Source organism: Charadrius vociferus, unplaced genomic scaffold (genome assembly GCF_000708025.1).
Source record: "Charadrius vociferus isolate BGI_N301 unplaced genomic scaffold, ASM70802v2 scaffold573, whole genome shotgun sequence".
In the NCBI taxonomy this organism is placed as follows: domain Eukaryota; kingdom Metazoa; phylum Chordata; class Aves; order Charadriiformes; family Charadriidae; genus Charadrius; species Charadrius vociferus.
This window is the reverse complement of record NW_009647569.1, coordinates 515,508-531,301: the sequence shown is the minus strand read 5'-3', so window position 1 is coordinate 531,301 and position 15,794 is coordinate 515,508. Positions and strand designations below refer to the sequence as shown.

The 15,794-nt window shown below is 49.1% G+C and overlaps 1 protein-coding gene across 1 annotated transcript; it reads right to left on the bottom strand.

Moving 5' to 3' along the window:
* Positions 1–2,960: 2,960 nt before the first annotated feature.
* On the bottom strand, positions 2,961–9,101 carry LOC104282708 (cis-aconitate decarboxylase-like). Its single transcript, XM_009880825.1, has 6 exons — positions 9,081–9,101; positions 8,411–8,465; positions 5,382–5,569; positions 5,110–5,202; positions 4,614–4,819; positions 2,961–3,879 (listed from the first exon to the last, which is right to left on the bottom strand). The coding sequence occupies exons 1-6, from the start codon at positions 9,099–9,101 to the stop codon at positions 2,961–2,963; spliced, it is 1,482 nt and encodes a 493-aa protein (XP_009879127.1).
* Between the last annotated feature and the right edge of the window lie 6,693 nt (positions 9,102–15,794).

Below are 15,794 nucleotides of genomic sequence, written 5' to 3'. Positions count from 1 at the left end.
CGGGTCCTGCCCACGGGAGAGGGCGGATGCCCACGGGAGAAGGCTGACGGCGGCATCCTGCTCCCTCCAGCCCTGCCGCAGCCTTGCCTCGCTCTCTGATGGCCAGGGCTTCGTTATTCCTGGCCCAGCTCTAGTGCCGGCGGAACCCTGTTAATTGGAACCTGTTAATAGGAGCCCTATTAATTTCTGGTGTGGGATTGTAGTTATTGATTGATTGCTAACACGGATCCTGCCTGGCTCCGCACTGCGAGTGTTCTTTCATTCACTGAGCTTGCCACTATAAATACGTTTGTAGAGAAAGGTTTGCTTTTCTTAATTTTCAATGTCATTTATCTTGGAACAGCAGTTGAAAGAAGGACAACGGCTCTTTTCTTATTCAGGCTGAGAGGAGAGGCTGGGGACTTTACTGGCACCATATTAACCGCTGAACACCCTCAGTGTCACCCAAGCTGGTCTATAATTTTCACAGGCCATTTTTTACCTTGGCTCTTTTAAGACCTTGCTTCCCTTGCCAGTGATTTGTACCTCCTAATTAGTTAAGGATATGAAATATTTGCTGTTTGAAATAAGGAAATAAGGAGTGAGATGTTTTCCTGGACTGGGATACTGGAGGCATTTTCAGGGTCCTAGGCTTTTAGAGGAAATACCATGAATGAAAAAAATCTCAGATATGCCTTCAGCTCCTAGATGCTTGGGAAAAGCCACTTATTGCATCAACTAATAAGGGGCCCAATAAAAGGAAAGTTGGACCTATCAGCCTTCCTGTGCCTCCCGTGCCTTCCCTTCCTAATTTAACACGTTTGCTGAAAGGTGTCAGGATTGCATCTCATGGGACAGCTAAGACATGAATGAAGTTTAGAAGGGTTTCTGGATCTCAGGGAGGAAATGTAGCCTAAAGCCCAACTGAAAAGTTCCTTTTTCTGCTCCAGCACTAACACATAAAAGGTGCTACTTCCCTCCTCTCCTGCTCAGCTTCACTGCTAGATGGCATCACTGCAGCATGGTGCAGAAGACAGGGAAATGAGAGCATTGGAATAAATGTTAGGACACTGAAATCACTGATAATCCAGCAACATATTGTTCCCTCCAGTGACGCCCATCTCAGTTCTGTCACAAATATTGATTCCCTTGACAAATGCTGAGCTAATGGCTGACTTGGAACACACTGGCTCAGTGGGTTTCTGGTTCGATGGGCTGCAAAATATGGAATGATGGTTTTGGTGATCTGACACCTGACTCAAACCAAGGGCAACTAGGAGCTTGCCATGGCAACTTAGCAAGTATTTGAAATCTGCTTAATGGAGAAACACTGGGTAACTTCTCTTTGTTGAGAGATTGTGGTTAACCACAGCCAGGCTTTGCTGGCTAATAGCTATTGCTCTCACCAGGAAAAACAGCCTGCAGGGCTCAATGGGAACATATGACTCTGGAGAAAACACTGGCCACAGCCCAGCCTTCTAGCTGGCCCTGTCCTAGCCTCTGCAGGGTTCCCCATCTATTGGAAAAGCCTCTGTATTGCATAGGTTCAGATTAAAACTGAAAACCCGAAGGTCTACATAATGTAGCACTAAATCTTTATGCAGAAAAAGAATTTACTTCAGTTCTTTATTCAGAAAGATTCAGTGTGAATATTCTAGACAGTATGAGAGGGTGGATTAACAGGTGGGCAAACAGTTTTGCTCTGGCTGGGAAGTTCTCTGCATAGACCACTACCAGCAAGCTGAAAAGGAACCGGCCCACATTCCTTCTTGCATGTCTAATCCCACCCCAGTCCCCCTCAGTTCTGCAACAGATTCTGTACCTATATCACAATCATATTGGAAACAAGCCCTTTGGATCAGCAATCACAGTATTTGTTCAATGTGCAGAGGAATATTGCATAGTTCTCCATCTCGCTGTTCAGAAAGGATGCAGGGTGAGAAAGCGTCTCCGTGAATGGCTGCTCAGGAGCACAAGTACTGATTTCATCCCAGCTGGAAAGGTGAGTTCAGGACTGAGTCTCAGTAAGCTTTCCCTCCTCTCAGGGGAGAGAAGCAGGAATTTCCCAATGTGAGTCACAGCGTGTATGAGCCCAAGTCTCCATCCAGAGGTGCCCATCTCTGCACAGACTATAGAGACCACCTCTGGTGAGCCAGCTCTGAATAGGTGCCTGGGCGAAAAGCCAGGAGGGGTGATGTGGCACAGCCCTAGGATTGGCAGGGATCACCTCACAGGAGGTGTAGGACGTAGGTGTAGGACTGGTGTAAGGTTCCTCACCTACCAATTGACTTTCATTCAGAAAAGTCATACGGGTTTTAAGGGTTGTTGAACCATCCCTTGTACACAGAGAAGTGACAAACACTTCCCAAGTGCTGAGGAAATGGGAGGCTTTTACTGGAAAAATAAAAAACGTCCCTCTCTGCCTGAGAGTTTTGCAGGCGGGGCTGTTTACAGTAACTGATAGATTTTTCATCTGGCCAGCATGACTGACTAACCATGATCTGAAAAGTGCCCAGAAGAGCAGTAAGAAAAGCACACATTTTGCAGCTCAACTTCCTCTTCTTCCCAGACTCAGCAGTTAGGCATTCTGTACAGAAATAAGTTTGAGTGCAGCTTTAACAAATATCTAGACACAGTTCCTTCTGGGGAACCAGCTTCCAGATGATACTCCAGGATCCTCATAGATTTCCATGTTGGGTTTGGTCGGTTGTTGGTTGGGTTTTTTTTTTTTTGTATTTGTAGTGGCCTTTCAGCTATTCAGACAGCATTGACTGTGAGTTGATATTTAATCTGTGTACTAATTACCGACACAGACACACCTCCTGCCTTGTGGACTCCTTTGGCTTTAAAGCGTCTACTTTGACATCAAGGGGTGGGAACTTTCCTGTCATTGGAAATTAATAGTAAAGCACCAACGAAGAAAGGAATCAGATTTTCACCGGGACAGGTCCCTTATAAAAACAAAACCACTTGCTGTTCCCTCACAGGCTGCAGGCCAGCTGGGAACTATCTGAGAGATTCTCCAGGTTGTCCACCATAGTGATGATGGTTTCTATTTTTTCTTCTGGAAGCACATGAGAGGCGTTGGATCGAAACTTTTTCAGGAGCGATTCTTTGCTCAGAGGCTTCCTCCAGTGCCCGTAGAAAGTGTCACATTTGCCTGTCAGGACATCCCCGCTGTGCAGGAGCAGTGCCACCTCACCGTACATCTTGTCAAAGTTGGCCACATTATCTTCAGGGTGCTCCACCACCACTTTGTCCAGCAGCTCCCTCAGCTCCTGCCGATGGATGCTGCTCTCTGTGAAGGAGCTGAGGCCAACTTCACCATCCAACAGAGCAGTACAGGCATTGAATTGGAAGGAGTGTCTAGCCTGGTGTTCAGAGCTGGGGAAAGGCCGATTGATGTACTTTGACACTGGGATCTTCAGCACAATGGTGCGGATCAAAGAGGGAGAGAACGACCCAGCGTAGTTGATGAAGAGATTCCGGACAGACAGGGCAGCATCCACCACCCAGTGCATCCCCAGGTGGGCTGGGAATCGCTTGAAAGCAATATCCTGCTTCTCCAAGAGGAACTCATGATGGTCACTTGGTGTGGACAGTGGTTTGGGTTGATAGATACTGTAGAAGGCACTGAATCCAGAGCAACCGGCGATATCATCCAGAATTAAGGGGTTAGCCTCCATTCCTCGGGCTGCCAGCAGTGCTGCTTCGAAGCCCAGGCGGGTGGCATTCCCGATATGCAATGGCTTGGCTTGGGTGGCAGCGTTTGCCATGGGTGCCCCTGCAAGGGATGCAGCGATGCCCAAAGCATGGGCGCACTGGGCCGTGCTGAGAGAGAGGAGTTTGGCAGTGGCCGCAGCACTGCCCAGGGTACCGACCACCGAGGGAGGGTGGAACCTGAAGGGGAAATTGCAGATATGAGCATCCCTGCCTGCTTGGCACAGGGAGCACCCAAGCACCTCACCTACCTGACCTGCCTATGGGACTGGAAATGAACTGCCAAGCCAGCCAGTGGTGCAGGTGGCATTCACCTAACTCATTTAGCCATCTGAAATCTAAGTGTCTACTTGAACCTTCATTGGAGGTAACAGAGTGAGCTCAGCATCTCCAGAAAGCAATTTTTATTTTTCCCTAAGACCAGGCGGCATGGCTTGTTGTCCATACAGCCAAATTCCTTCCCCCAGACAAATAAGGTGACATCATCCAACAAGCCCAAGGGTGACATTTCCCAGTCGGTGCTATCCCTTGGACCACACCAAGGCACTGCCTAGTGAATGGCCGTTGGCACAGGCAGAAATTGTGCCAGGGACTGTTTCCACAGTTAAGCTGTCCGCATGGCTGTGGGCCATCGCCTGTCCTGTGCTCTTGCCCTGGTTACTTTAGATGATGACACTGCAGGCTCAGTGGTAGTCCTCTTGATGGTTATTTTTAAGGCGACATCACTGGAGGTCACCAAATGAATATGAAACTAGTGCCTCATCAGATCTGGTAGAACTGGCGTTTGGCTCTCAGTAGGGCTTTACCCTGATCCTGAGTTCAGCTGGACTTAAACTAACATTTAGAAACCCTGAGCAGGCCTGTTAACAGACTCACCAGCCCTCTTCCTACTCACTGAAGAAATGGAGGTTTACCTTTTGGGAATGTTGTGAGCCTCAGTGGAGAAATGCATGAGCCTTCCTTGGACTTCCAGGCCCACATTAAATGCTAGCAGGAAATCCATGCCGTTGGGTTTGGCGCTTGGAGGTAGCATCTGGGAAGCCGCCAGAAGAGCTGGCAGAACAGCCCCTGACGGGTGAGTAGCAGGGTGCCAGGTATCATCAAAATCCATGGAGTGAGTCTGCCAGAGAAATGGAGATAAGAACATGCTGCTGAGGGGGACTGGGAGCTGAGGGAGCTAGGGATCCTTGCTGATTTTGCTGAGGCTGCATCTGTAACAACATCCACCCAGTCACCTAGTGGTCGCCATGGTGGCTGTTTGGTCCCTCCAAAAGCAGTGTGCGAGACTGCAGAGGATCCCATGACTTCTTGTCCCACATTACCCCTCCCAGGCACCAGTCTGCTTCCTGTAATACTAACTAGTGTCTTTGAAGGCACCACAAAGCAGAGCTTCTCCTGGAAGAGCCTTACCGCAACTCCGTTGGTGAACGCAGCCAGCGTGGGGGAGAGCTTCACGCCTGGCTTGCCATAGACAGAGCTCACGGCAACCGAAGAGTACAGCTCCTGTGAAAGGGAGAGATATTCAGGTGAGGACCTTGAGCAAAGCAGTGATTGGGCAATGCCAGAACACCACTCTACTGCAAGGCAGAAGTCCTACATCAGCCATGAAATAAGGCCTTGGTTATGGTGGTGAGGTCAGGGTGGGACCACATAATTGCATGGTAGTATGGGGCCGTTCCTACCCGGCAGTACTGCAGAGCGATATCGAACACATGCGTCGTGCTGCCCACGAGGCCAACCCCAATGCTGTCCAGGATCATCCTCTTGCTTCTGTGGCAGACGGTCTTGGACAAGTGCTCGGGTCGAACTGCATGGATGAAGGAGGCAAAGCTGCTGGTCACGGTCTCCTCCGGAGCACTCCTGGCCACCACTGCAGCACCAAGAGAGAGGGGAAGGTGTAAAGACACATGTGGCCTATGTGCTGACATATGTGTGTCTTCACTCTCTGGGCTTACTGAATTTATTGAAGGGTAAAGGCAGCTGGAGAGTGAAGGATCTGCCCAGGATGTCCCTTGGGTCCCATGGCTGCATACAGCCCTACAAATTTGAGGGGTGACGTACAGCTTCCCTGTGCTGTTCTGAGCTGTGAGCCTCCCCCTGAGAATGGGTCCAGAGTCACCTCCTGTGGCTTCAGGCACTCAGCAGTGTCTAGGAGAGGAGCACCGTTGCTCCAGGCTGCTTCTATAAACAGTGAAGGGATGCTCCCGGTGAGGGGACTGGCATCTTCTCTGAGGGGAGGTGCCATTTCTCCCCCATCGCCACTCAGGGAGCCCAAGGCGAGCAGGCTGGTGTGAATCCTGTCCCTCTCCATGGGTTTCTAAGAGTCCACAGCACGTCCTGGCTCCTACTGCCTTCGCCTCCTGTAAGGACTGCTCTGAGCACCTCCTGGGGCGGCTTCAAGAAGGTTCAAGTGAAGCAGTCGCAGGGCTCAGCCACATCCCCCCACCCCCGGCTTTCAAGCAACCATCTTTTTTGGGAGGGTCAAGACAAATGATGTCCCTCTACCCGGAGCAAATGCAGAGCAGGTGCCCTGCTGCATCACCAGCGGTGCCCTGTTGGGAGTGGATCACATAAAACCAAAACACCCTATGGTTTCCATTATTTTTTGGCAGGCAGGACTGGAGCCAAAGCCTGGATTTGGTCCCACAAGGCACTGAGGTGTCTTGGCTCAGCCAGCAAAGCTCTTAAGCCCTATGCACTCAAAAGGATGCTAGCGCTTAAAAAAAAAAGAAAGGTGTTTGTGTGTCCTTTCACAGTTGAGCTCAGCATTCAGAGGATCCGTCTCACGCTTCAGAAGGGGATTAAACCAGAAGATCTCCTGAGCTCGGTGTTTGAAGGACAGTTTTTCCTGTCTCTGAGATCACCTTTGCTGGTAGACAAGAAGCAACACATTGCAATTCCCAAGGCAGAATCAGTGCCTGTAGTTATGACCTGTAAGGGAGAGCCGGGCAGACAGGACAAACCACTGGCACTTTTGGATTTGGAAGTCAACATTCCCAAATCTTTGGAGGTGTCAAAATTCTGTGGAAAATATCCAGTTTGGGACCACTGTACTTTTTCATTTCAGTGTCAAATTGCTGTGGTTTGATGAATTTATAATTCATAAAATTATAATTATTATCACCCGTTAGAATTCATAATATCATTTTGAGAGTGCACATGAGAGTAGAAAAACTATAAAATTCAGGGCAGCTAACATTTGCATGATCATGAAGCCATATATAAATATACATATATGTACGTATGAGGGGTGTACACACACACACACATGCGCACAGATAAAAGATGGCACAATGGAACTAACCACATGAAAAAGTCGAGATGAGCAAAGCAAGAAAATAAAAATACTTTGCTTCAACATCTTACAGCAAACCTCACCAAAATCAGCAGGTACATATGACACTTTGGTTTTTTAAACAGAAAACATCCCAATTAAAAAAAAAAAAAAAAGACCATTCCCTAATTTCACTAGTGCATATTCATTGCTAAATGTCACGTCTACTGACTCACAGTTTGCTTGCAAATGTATTTGGACTCACCTAGAGCCTCGGAGTCTAAAAACTACTCGTAAACACAGCTGAGAATGTCATCACTGCTGTGACTCACTGAAATAAAATTCGCCCCTCGCAGCAGCTCTATGAAATATATTGCTATAGGAATCTGTAACACTCAGCAGTTTGGAAACCTTCCCCTTACAAAAGTCTGTGTCCTCTCCATGTACTCGGAGGGCATCTCTGGTACAGCACAAGCGACAGCACCAACGCCCTCAGGGAAAAAAAAACAAACCACCACAGTGAAACCAAAGGAGATTGGAGAGGCTGAAGGAAAATCTGCTCGAATCACACTGCACCCATAACACTTTGACTGCTTCCTTCCCGTCATCAAATGCTCTTTGGCACTTCAGTAGGCAGCGATATTTTTTAACCCTCCAGTTAAAAGCACTCCGCGACTCCAGTGTTTTTGTCCTGGTTCGGCAGCTGTGCTGCAGAAGTTAATTTGGAAAAAAAAATAAAATAAATAAAATAGACTGTCCAAGAGCAAATAGATCTGTGTGGATTGTTATTATTTCTCTTGTTCTCACGTGTTCTTTAAGTAACGTGCACCGCGTTTATTGTATCAATAACACATTTTAGAAGAAGTTACTAGAGAAACTTATAATAGACCTGGTGGCTACACAGGGAAGTTCTGCTGGGTTTGCCTGAAGGAGGGAAGCTGCGGATGAGCCGTGCTGGAGAAGACAGCACACTGCCTGTGACACCCGCGGAACCATCCGTGAATCACTTCAAGCAACGCTAATAGCAAGATCAGGTGCAATAAAGAAGTAATGACAAACGGAGGAGCTCAGGATCTGAGCAATCCCATGAGCGCTACAATTTAAACATCTTACATTTCTGGTCAAAGAGGAAGAATTCAGAAAGTCTGGTTCTAAATCAGTTAAAGTTGCTGTTTTAGCGCCGGACTAGCAATCGACATTTTTACCACTTGTTACTTTTCTTCTTGTTCTTTAGCAACCGAGGGCAATAATCACCACAATCCCCCCTCCTCCCCCCCCAAGCATGCTTTGTCTTACAAGAATTGGAGCAGTTTATCTCAGTGTGCATAGCCCAGCACCTTTTTTTTTAAAAAAAAAAAAAAAATGGTAATGACATGATATTTTGGGGATGCTCTTTAAAAGAGGATAAGGAATGCTGTTCTGCAGAGAGGTACAAACCGTGAGCCGCAGTTTTGTGAACTTGCCGGGAGCTTGCCAAGAACCTCTGGGATTTCTAGAGTAAAGACAGAGAAAGAGCACTTGTCACCTAAGCTGCTTGAACTTTCTCGGAGCCGTTTTGCTGTGCCTCTAACATGGCATTGCAAGGCACTCGCAGATCAAACGAGGGGATAAAACTAACTACATATTTAAAGGAGAAAAAAAAAACAAACAACAAACTATTTTCCACCGCTTGGTCCAGCAGGGGTGCCAAGAATAGCCAGGGAAACAAAGCAGTACAGTAGAAGGGGCAGCGCAGCCTTTTTCAGCCCTACCGTGAAATCCTCTTACGGCTGAGAGACGGACCAGCTCGGGGTGGACACGAGGAGCAAAAAAAAAAACCAAACCACACAGCACATCCCAACAACAACAACTTTCCCCCCCGCCACAGCACCGCACAAAACACGTTTGGGACACATAAAAGGAACAGGCATGGAAGGAACAGGTTAGTAACGATGAATAAAGCATCTGTGAAAACCATCCGGTAGTGTTAGTATTGGGGCAGGTTCCCAATTTAATGTCACGACAGTTTTCACGGGTTGAGGAACCGCCCGGGGAACGACTTTACCTCCTTAAAGTGAAAAAGGAAAGATGAGAGGTGGATAGGTTTGGTCCACGAAAGAGTAGTTACCTGCAAGGTGAAGTAGACCATGCTGGTGGCTGTTACCACTGCGGGAGCCCCAGCTGGGCGCTGCTCTAGGCGAGGGCTGGGAGAGGTGTCCGTCTGAAAGGTGCTTCGGTGTCAGGGTTTATATATGCTTCTGAAAGGCAATTTGCTTTTTGTTTTTTTGCAACTGAATTTCAAGTGTGATGACATCAGCCTCTGGGGACTGAGAGGGTGGGGGGAATAGATGAGGAGGGGTGGTTTTTCCTCTGCTGAACAGAAGGGAAACCCCCCTGGTTTCAGGAAATAAAATAATAATAATAAAAAAAAAAGATTTAGGACAATAACTGACAACGTTCAAGGAAATTCCTGTCTCCAGAATGCCACAGGTGCCAATGTGTGAAGCAACTGGCCCCAGGCTCCTCCTACAGAGGAGGACTATAAAACTGGTACTTACCAGGAAATGAGAGGGACAAGAGCATCCTCCCATTGAGCTGAAGTGTCACCAAACCAGGTAATCCCAGCCGCAGAGGGAGAAGCGTGGCATTGGTGCTTTTCTTTGATGCTTTTCTTGAATACCTTCAGTGTTTTGTCCTTTGGCTGAACCTTTTCATAGCTCTCCTTCTTCTCGTTACTTGGCTCCCTGATGTTGCCTGCCATGTGCTGCCGGTTCATTGAAACGTTAGTGTGGACGTGAACTATGTAACTTCCAGGAGACATTTGGACCCTTCGGTCCCTAATGTTTGGACTCTGGGGGAATGCCGTGGCTCTTTGCTTTTTCCAGCAGTGAAACTTAGGGAAGTTTAACATGCTGCATGTTGTTTTGTACAGAATAACAGCCTGTGTGTGATAAACCTCGCATTTCAAACCAGCCTGAATTTTCTACTAAATACCAGGCAGAGCCTTGGTCACTGTGAAGGCAGCGATGCATCTCAGGCAACTTCGTGCTGGTTTTCACCAGAGGAGAGTCTCGGGGTTGTGATATTTATTCCAGCTGTGTAGCATTGCTGTGCGCTGTTAATCTTGCTGTGTGCTTATCCGAAAAGAATTGCATTTCATTCTCGTAACACGTTTATCTTGCGAGGCGCAGCGTTTTCTCGGAGCTATACAAACATTTGTTATCATTAATGAGGTGGGATGGGAAACTAATCGCAAAATGCCACTGGGGAATAAGCGTCTGAAAAATTGAACGTTTTGGTATATATATGTGTCCCAGAGCATGCTAAGCCTTGCTCCAGCCTCCTGTGGGGACAAGGTCCACACACCAGCATATTCCCGTTAATATTAGCCAAGGCAAAGAAGCACGGGCAGCAGATGTCAGGGCAAAGAAGATGCACAGAGTGATGTCTGCAAAGCCCAGCTATAACAGCTGGATGGAAAGGGGGTGCAGAGGGGAGTGACCTTTTCTGGAGGGGCTGAAGGGAAGTTCTCACCGAGACGATTCCCTGATTCTATTGCGAGCGAGGTGGTGAGTAAAGGAAGAGGTGCCCAGAGGCTGCAACCCAGCTGGCACGCTGGCCATGTGGGCACGGCTCCGAGGTCATGCTGGGGGGAGAAAAGCCAGGACGGAGGGAGGACCTCACAAACCATTTCTGCAAACACCTGTCTGAAAGAATGTCCGGGGCAGGCAGGAATAGGAAAGAAGACGGAGGAGGTTGGGTGAGTGAGGGGATGGCTTTGGCTTTGCCATCACTGCGTGAGGGGTTAGTGCAAAGGAAGGATCACCCCGGGCTGCCCCGTCCGTTTGGCAGAGCCAGCTCTCTGGAGGGCTTGGCAGTGCCCCAGGTCTCCAGGTGCCTCCTGGCCATGAGGAGGTCTCCATCCTTGTGGTTTCCTGGAGAGCGGCTGTGCTGGCCGGTACCCGGTGTGTACTGAAAGCTGCGTAACCCCACATGGTAGAAAGGGACCTCCCGTTTGCTCCTCTGCCTCCACGCCACCCTGCATTGCCTGGGTCATCTCCACCCAGAGAGCTCCTCTGCATCAGTCCCAGCTGAGGATGCCCAGCAAAGGAAAGACTCGGTGGGAGATCGCTGCTCGCTGCGTTGCACGGAGTGGGGAGCAGCAGTGTCACATTGTCAGTTTTTTGTAGTGCAGGCAGAGAAACAGGTCCTGACCAAGAGCCAGAGGTGGCAGCAGCTGCACAAAACGAACCATGATGGCATCAATGAGGGGTTTTATCCTCGGGACAAACAAGGCTTGGGCACATTTTGAACAGAAAACACCTTGGAGCGTTTCCACACAGACCCTCGTTTCTCCTGGTCTTGGTGGAGCGTTACCAGTGCTGCTCCTCCTGCGGGAACAACGGGAGGGGATTAACTGTTTGATGTGTCCTTACTTCGGAAATGCTGAAGTGGTCTTAGGAGAGGGAGCACAAGTCCGCGTTTGTAGCACATGGGGGGATGCTGCGGGTAGGTGTGAGCAGAGCAGGTCTACAGCTGTTTCCAACCCCAAAACCTTCTCCTTCCGAGGGAAGCTCCTTCATCCTCCTCCTTTCCCATATCTCAATCTAAATCCTCTCACATCCTTTCCTTTTACACCTCTGTAGCCCTATATGGCATATTCTGGTATTTCCTTCCCCTGCCCTTTCAGATGTCCCATGACAGATTGTACTACAAGCAGAGGGAACCGGCCCTATTAATTATGCCTCTACACCCTTCACAAAACCAAGCTGTATGTCACAGGCTCTAAAACCACTAGCGTGCGGCTCGTTAGGCAGGAACCGCCAACAAAGCGAGCCTTGGCAAATTGAAAACCACTTCCGTGAGCCAAGCAGTCAACTGGCCAGCCCACCTCCCTCCAGAAAACCCACCTCATCCTCATCCTCCTCCAGAGACCGACTCAAAACAGGGGCTTGCTGCAGCATGCCTAGAAAGCCACTGTCTGAGCTATTTTGGAGCGAAACATCTGGAGGAACTTAATATTGTGGCCCGCCTCCAAGTATAACCATTCAACCCAAAGCACTTATTTAGATCTGAAAGTAATTTAAAAAAAAACCAAACAAAAAAAACAAACAAAAAAACCCCCACAACATCAAGGACTCCACAGGTAGCGGCTCAGCTCTTCCTAAGAGCGCATAATTTCTCAGGGCCTCCTTCAAGTCAGTAATTTATCCAGATGTTTGACGTTAAAAGAGAGCGTTCCTCTCGCAGAACTGTGATTCGGCGCATCTCTTTTTCTGAAGCAAAAAATCCAACCTTCAGTACAACCAAATAATTGAATGAATTAAGTGTCCCCCAAGGTTCACTTGAAAGTTTTTGCCCTTTCCACATTTCCTGAGAGTTTAAGGTGCTGAATCAGTTCAGAGCTGTTAGGAGTCAATTTATCCTTCACTCTTCATTTTTGCGAAAATGACGTGCTTTAGAATAAATGGAGAGAAGGAAAACACGGGGTTTGTAGGGGAGCAAAAAAGTCCAGAGGCCATTGATGTTTGCAAAATGTATATATCTGCCCAGGAATACCGAGTGTTTAAGAGCAGACACTGGGATTTACGTTCATTAATATTCACAAAACTTTCTTCTTTGGGTGGTGCTCCCTCACTCCTTCTCACTTCCCATATCAATAGCAGTGCCGCATGCTTTCCTTTCTTTCCAAAAGGCTTTTTGGAATGGCTGAGGACAGAATACATCACTTTCTCCTTTTCCAGCTCTTTGAGGTCATAAAAATGTTCTAAAAATACCAAAATAACAAGAACAGCGCTGTTTTATTTTCATCTTTGTTTCCCAACAAAAACCTCCAGAGAGCAAACTCCAGCTCATGGTACCCAGGAGTGCAGAGGAATGGAAATGTGGGGGCTGCCTGCAAATAGACGAGTTAATGGTAGAAATATGAAGGATTTGAAAATAGACTATTTAGTCATTAGGGTTTCAAGAAAGGGATGGAGCTGGAAAATTCCATCTGGAAGGGAGACCGTGTGTGCGTGCGTCGTGCCTGCCTGTTTGTCTGTAACAGTGGATAAGAAATGTCCTGGAATGGCTCAAAAATACCTTGTGGGTTTCGTCTGAATGTTTGTTCATTTGTGTTAGGCTATTCATTCCTCTCCATCTCCAGCAGCCTGGAGAAGAGGGGGCAGGAACCATCACCACCACCTGCAGCGCTTTGAGGCACCTAAACATGTTTTTGCCAGAAGTCCTCGTAGCCTAAATAGGTTGTGTGTGTTTTTTCTGGATAGGACTCTGGAAAGTAGGCACCTAAAGTTCTGCTTTGAATCGAGCCTTTGTCTGGAGCCACGAGCGGGGAGGCACCATGGAAACACCTGAGCCTGTCACCAGTTTCTCCCTCCTTGGAGCAGGGGCACGGCTCTGAAGGCTGGCTGAGCGCCCAAGCCAAAGCGGTGCTGGTCTAGACGCCGACGACGGTGAGGTTGTGGGGGCGACTGCCGACACTCTTGTTTTGTCTGGAAGGGCCATGGCGAGCACGGCGGGGGTCGCGGCCGTCTTTTACAGCGAGCCGGCGGTGCTGGGGCTCCTTGCGAACGTGGTGAGCGCCTTCCTCCTCTGCCTGCAGAACTTCACCGTGGCGCACACCGGCCTCAGGCCACAAGAAGCAGAGGACATCCTCGCAGGTGGGTGATGGTGCTCATGGGGGACACTGGGGGCTGCTGGTCAGAGGTGAACTTGCCCTTAGAGTACCAGGCAGGATGGACTCTTCAAGAGTCATCCCCATGGGCCAATGGAGAGCATTGGTGGGACAGGTGGGGACACATGGGCTTTCTCCTATGCACAGAAGGTCTGTGTGCTCCCTGGGATGGCTGTTCCTCCTTCTCCAGCAACTCTGCCAGGAATCTGGTCCAAACTTTTCATATGCCATTCCCATACCTTCACAGATCCAAACCCCTCCTGGACATGCTCACCATACTGAGTGTACCAAGGGGCCCAGTGGCTACGTGCCACGGCTCAGCACAGAAATTTGTCATAAAGGTGGGAAGAGAGGGGAAGACAGAGGCCATAGGGCTGGTCATAAGAAGGCTGTGGGGCCTGCGGTGGGGTTGTCCCCCAGAGCTTGGAGATGCAGCACTGCTTCCTGCAACTCAAGCCTTTTTTTTGTGGCTTGCTTCCTACCTGACCTCTTCGTGTGTCTCTCAGGTGTCCACCTCATCCTGATTGGAGGCTTTGTCCAGCTCCTGGCAGGATTCCTTGCCTTCCGGAAGTATGACCACCTCGGAGGTGCAGCCTTTCTCACCTTCTCCGCTCTGTGGAGTAGCTACGGGGCTACGCGCATCATTGCAGCCGCTTCCCCCTCCTTGCAGAACATAACGCTGCCCTCAGGGAATGACAGCCACCTCCTGCCCACTGGCATGGCCCACCTCTCTGCCAGCCAAAGCGCGGTGGCTGGGCTGGTGGCCTACATCGCCATTTCCTTTATCCTCTCCTTCTGCTCAGCCACAGTGAACTACATCATGCCCTTCATATTTGGGGCCATCGCACTTGCCCTGGTGTTTGAAGCAGTTGCGCTGTTTGGTCAGTGGGCTCTAATAGTGTCAGGTGTCATTGAGCTTGTCATCGTCATTTGTGGGTTGTATGGAGCGGTGGCTCTCCTGTTCAAGGGCATCACACAACGGTACGTCCTTCCAGGCTTTGGGCATCCTCTCTTCAATGTCTTGCTACTGGGGTCAGCACAGAAGAGGTCTTCCAAGGCCATTGGGGAAGAAAAGAAAAAGAATACAAAGTATGCCGAGCCAATGGCTCTAGGCAACATCTGTGATACCATCTCTTCCTTTTTATTTGCCTTTTACTTCTTTGGGTACATGAAGAGCTTCTGTGTTGGAGCAGTGTGGATATCCATCATCTCCAGCTGCCAGGTGCTGTCCAGCTTCTACAGTTATCTGAGGGGCGATGTCTACTACACTACCAAGTTTGGTGTCCACAGCCTCTACTGGCTGGTGATGGCTTGGGAAGAGTTTACACTCACTGCCTTCCTTGGGCTGGCCAAGGCTCAGGAAAGCAGGCTGGGAATGTTTGGAGGGTGGTTCTTCCTGGCCACTGCCTGCATGCTCTTCCTGATGTCAACCCACAAAGATACCCTGGAGATGCTGCAAAATGCCTCCTTCGTCATCCTCACAACCGCCTCCATCCATCAGATCCCAATGCCAGGCGCTTACCTGTTCCTGGGGGCTGCCTGCAGCCTTTGCACTGCTCTCTCAATGTACGCCACCTTTGCCAGCCTTATCAACTCCATCGGGGAGAAGGCTTTGATTCCAATTGGTGCCCAGGCTATGTCCAGCTCAGCTCTTCAGACCACACTGATGGCTGCTAAAGTCTTCTTCACGAGGTCCAAGAATTTCCCAAGCGGCACCGGTGCTGAAGTGCCAGATGCCTTGTTCTACATCTGCAATGGCCTGGCTGCAGTCTCTGCCATCCAGGGTAGTTTCGGTGACCCCAGCAGACAGCAACTCTCCATACCCTCCGTGCTCATCCCAGGAGCCATAATGCAGCTGTACGTCTGCAGGATCCAGGTTCAAGGAGGGAGAAGGTTTGGTTGCATTCTTCCATTCTGCTATGCGGCCTTCTGGGCAGCATGGACCTGGCTTCGGTTTGCAGGTAATGCAACATCAGGAGTACTATCTTACTTACTCAAAACAAACAAACAAACAAAAAGGGATGCTTTTAGGAAATTTCAGGTTGCTTTCTCCAACATAAATTCTTCTCCCAAGAGATTCAGTGACACCGGGTTTACCAATATTCCTCCTTGTAAAAAGATAATGGCCAAACATCCCTGCTTGTACTCACGTCACTGATTGCCATT

Bases quoted from the DNA above. Each gene is read 5' to 3' on its own strand.
- LOC104282708 (XM_009880825.1), bottom strand. From the start codon at position 9,101: ATGGTCTACTTCACCTTGCAG. The intron at 5,203-5,381 runs GTAGGAACGGCC...TCCCTTTCACAG, and splicing joins TCGCTCTGCAGTACTGCCGG to GAGCTGTACTCTTCGGTTGC. The intron at 4,820-5,109 runs GTAAGGCTCTTC...TTTCTCTGGCAG, and splicing joins CGTTCACCAACGGAGTTGCG to ACTCACTCCATGGATTTTGA.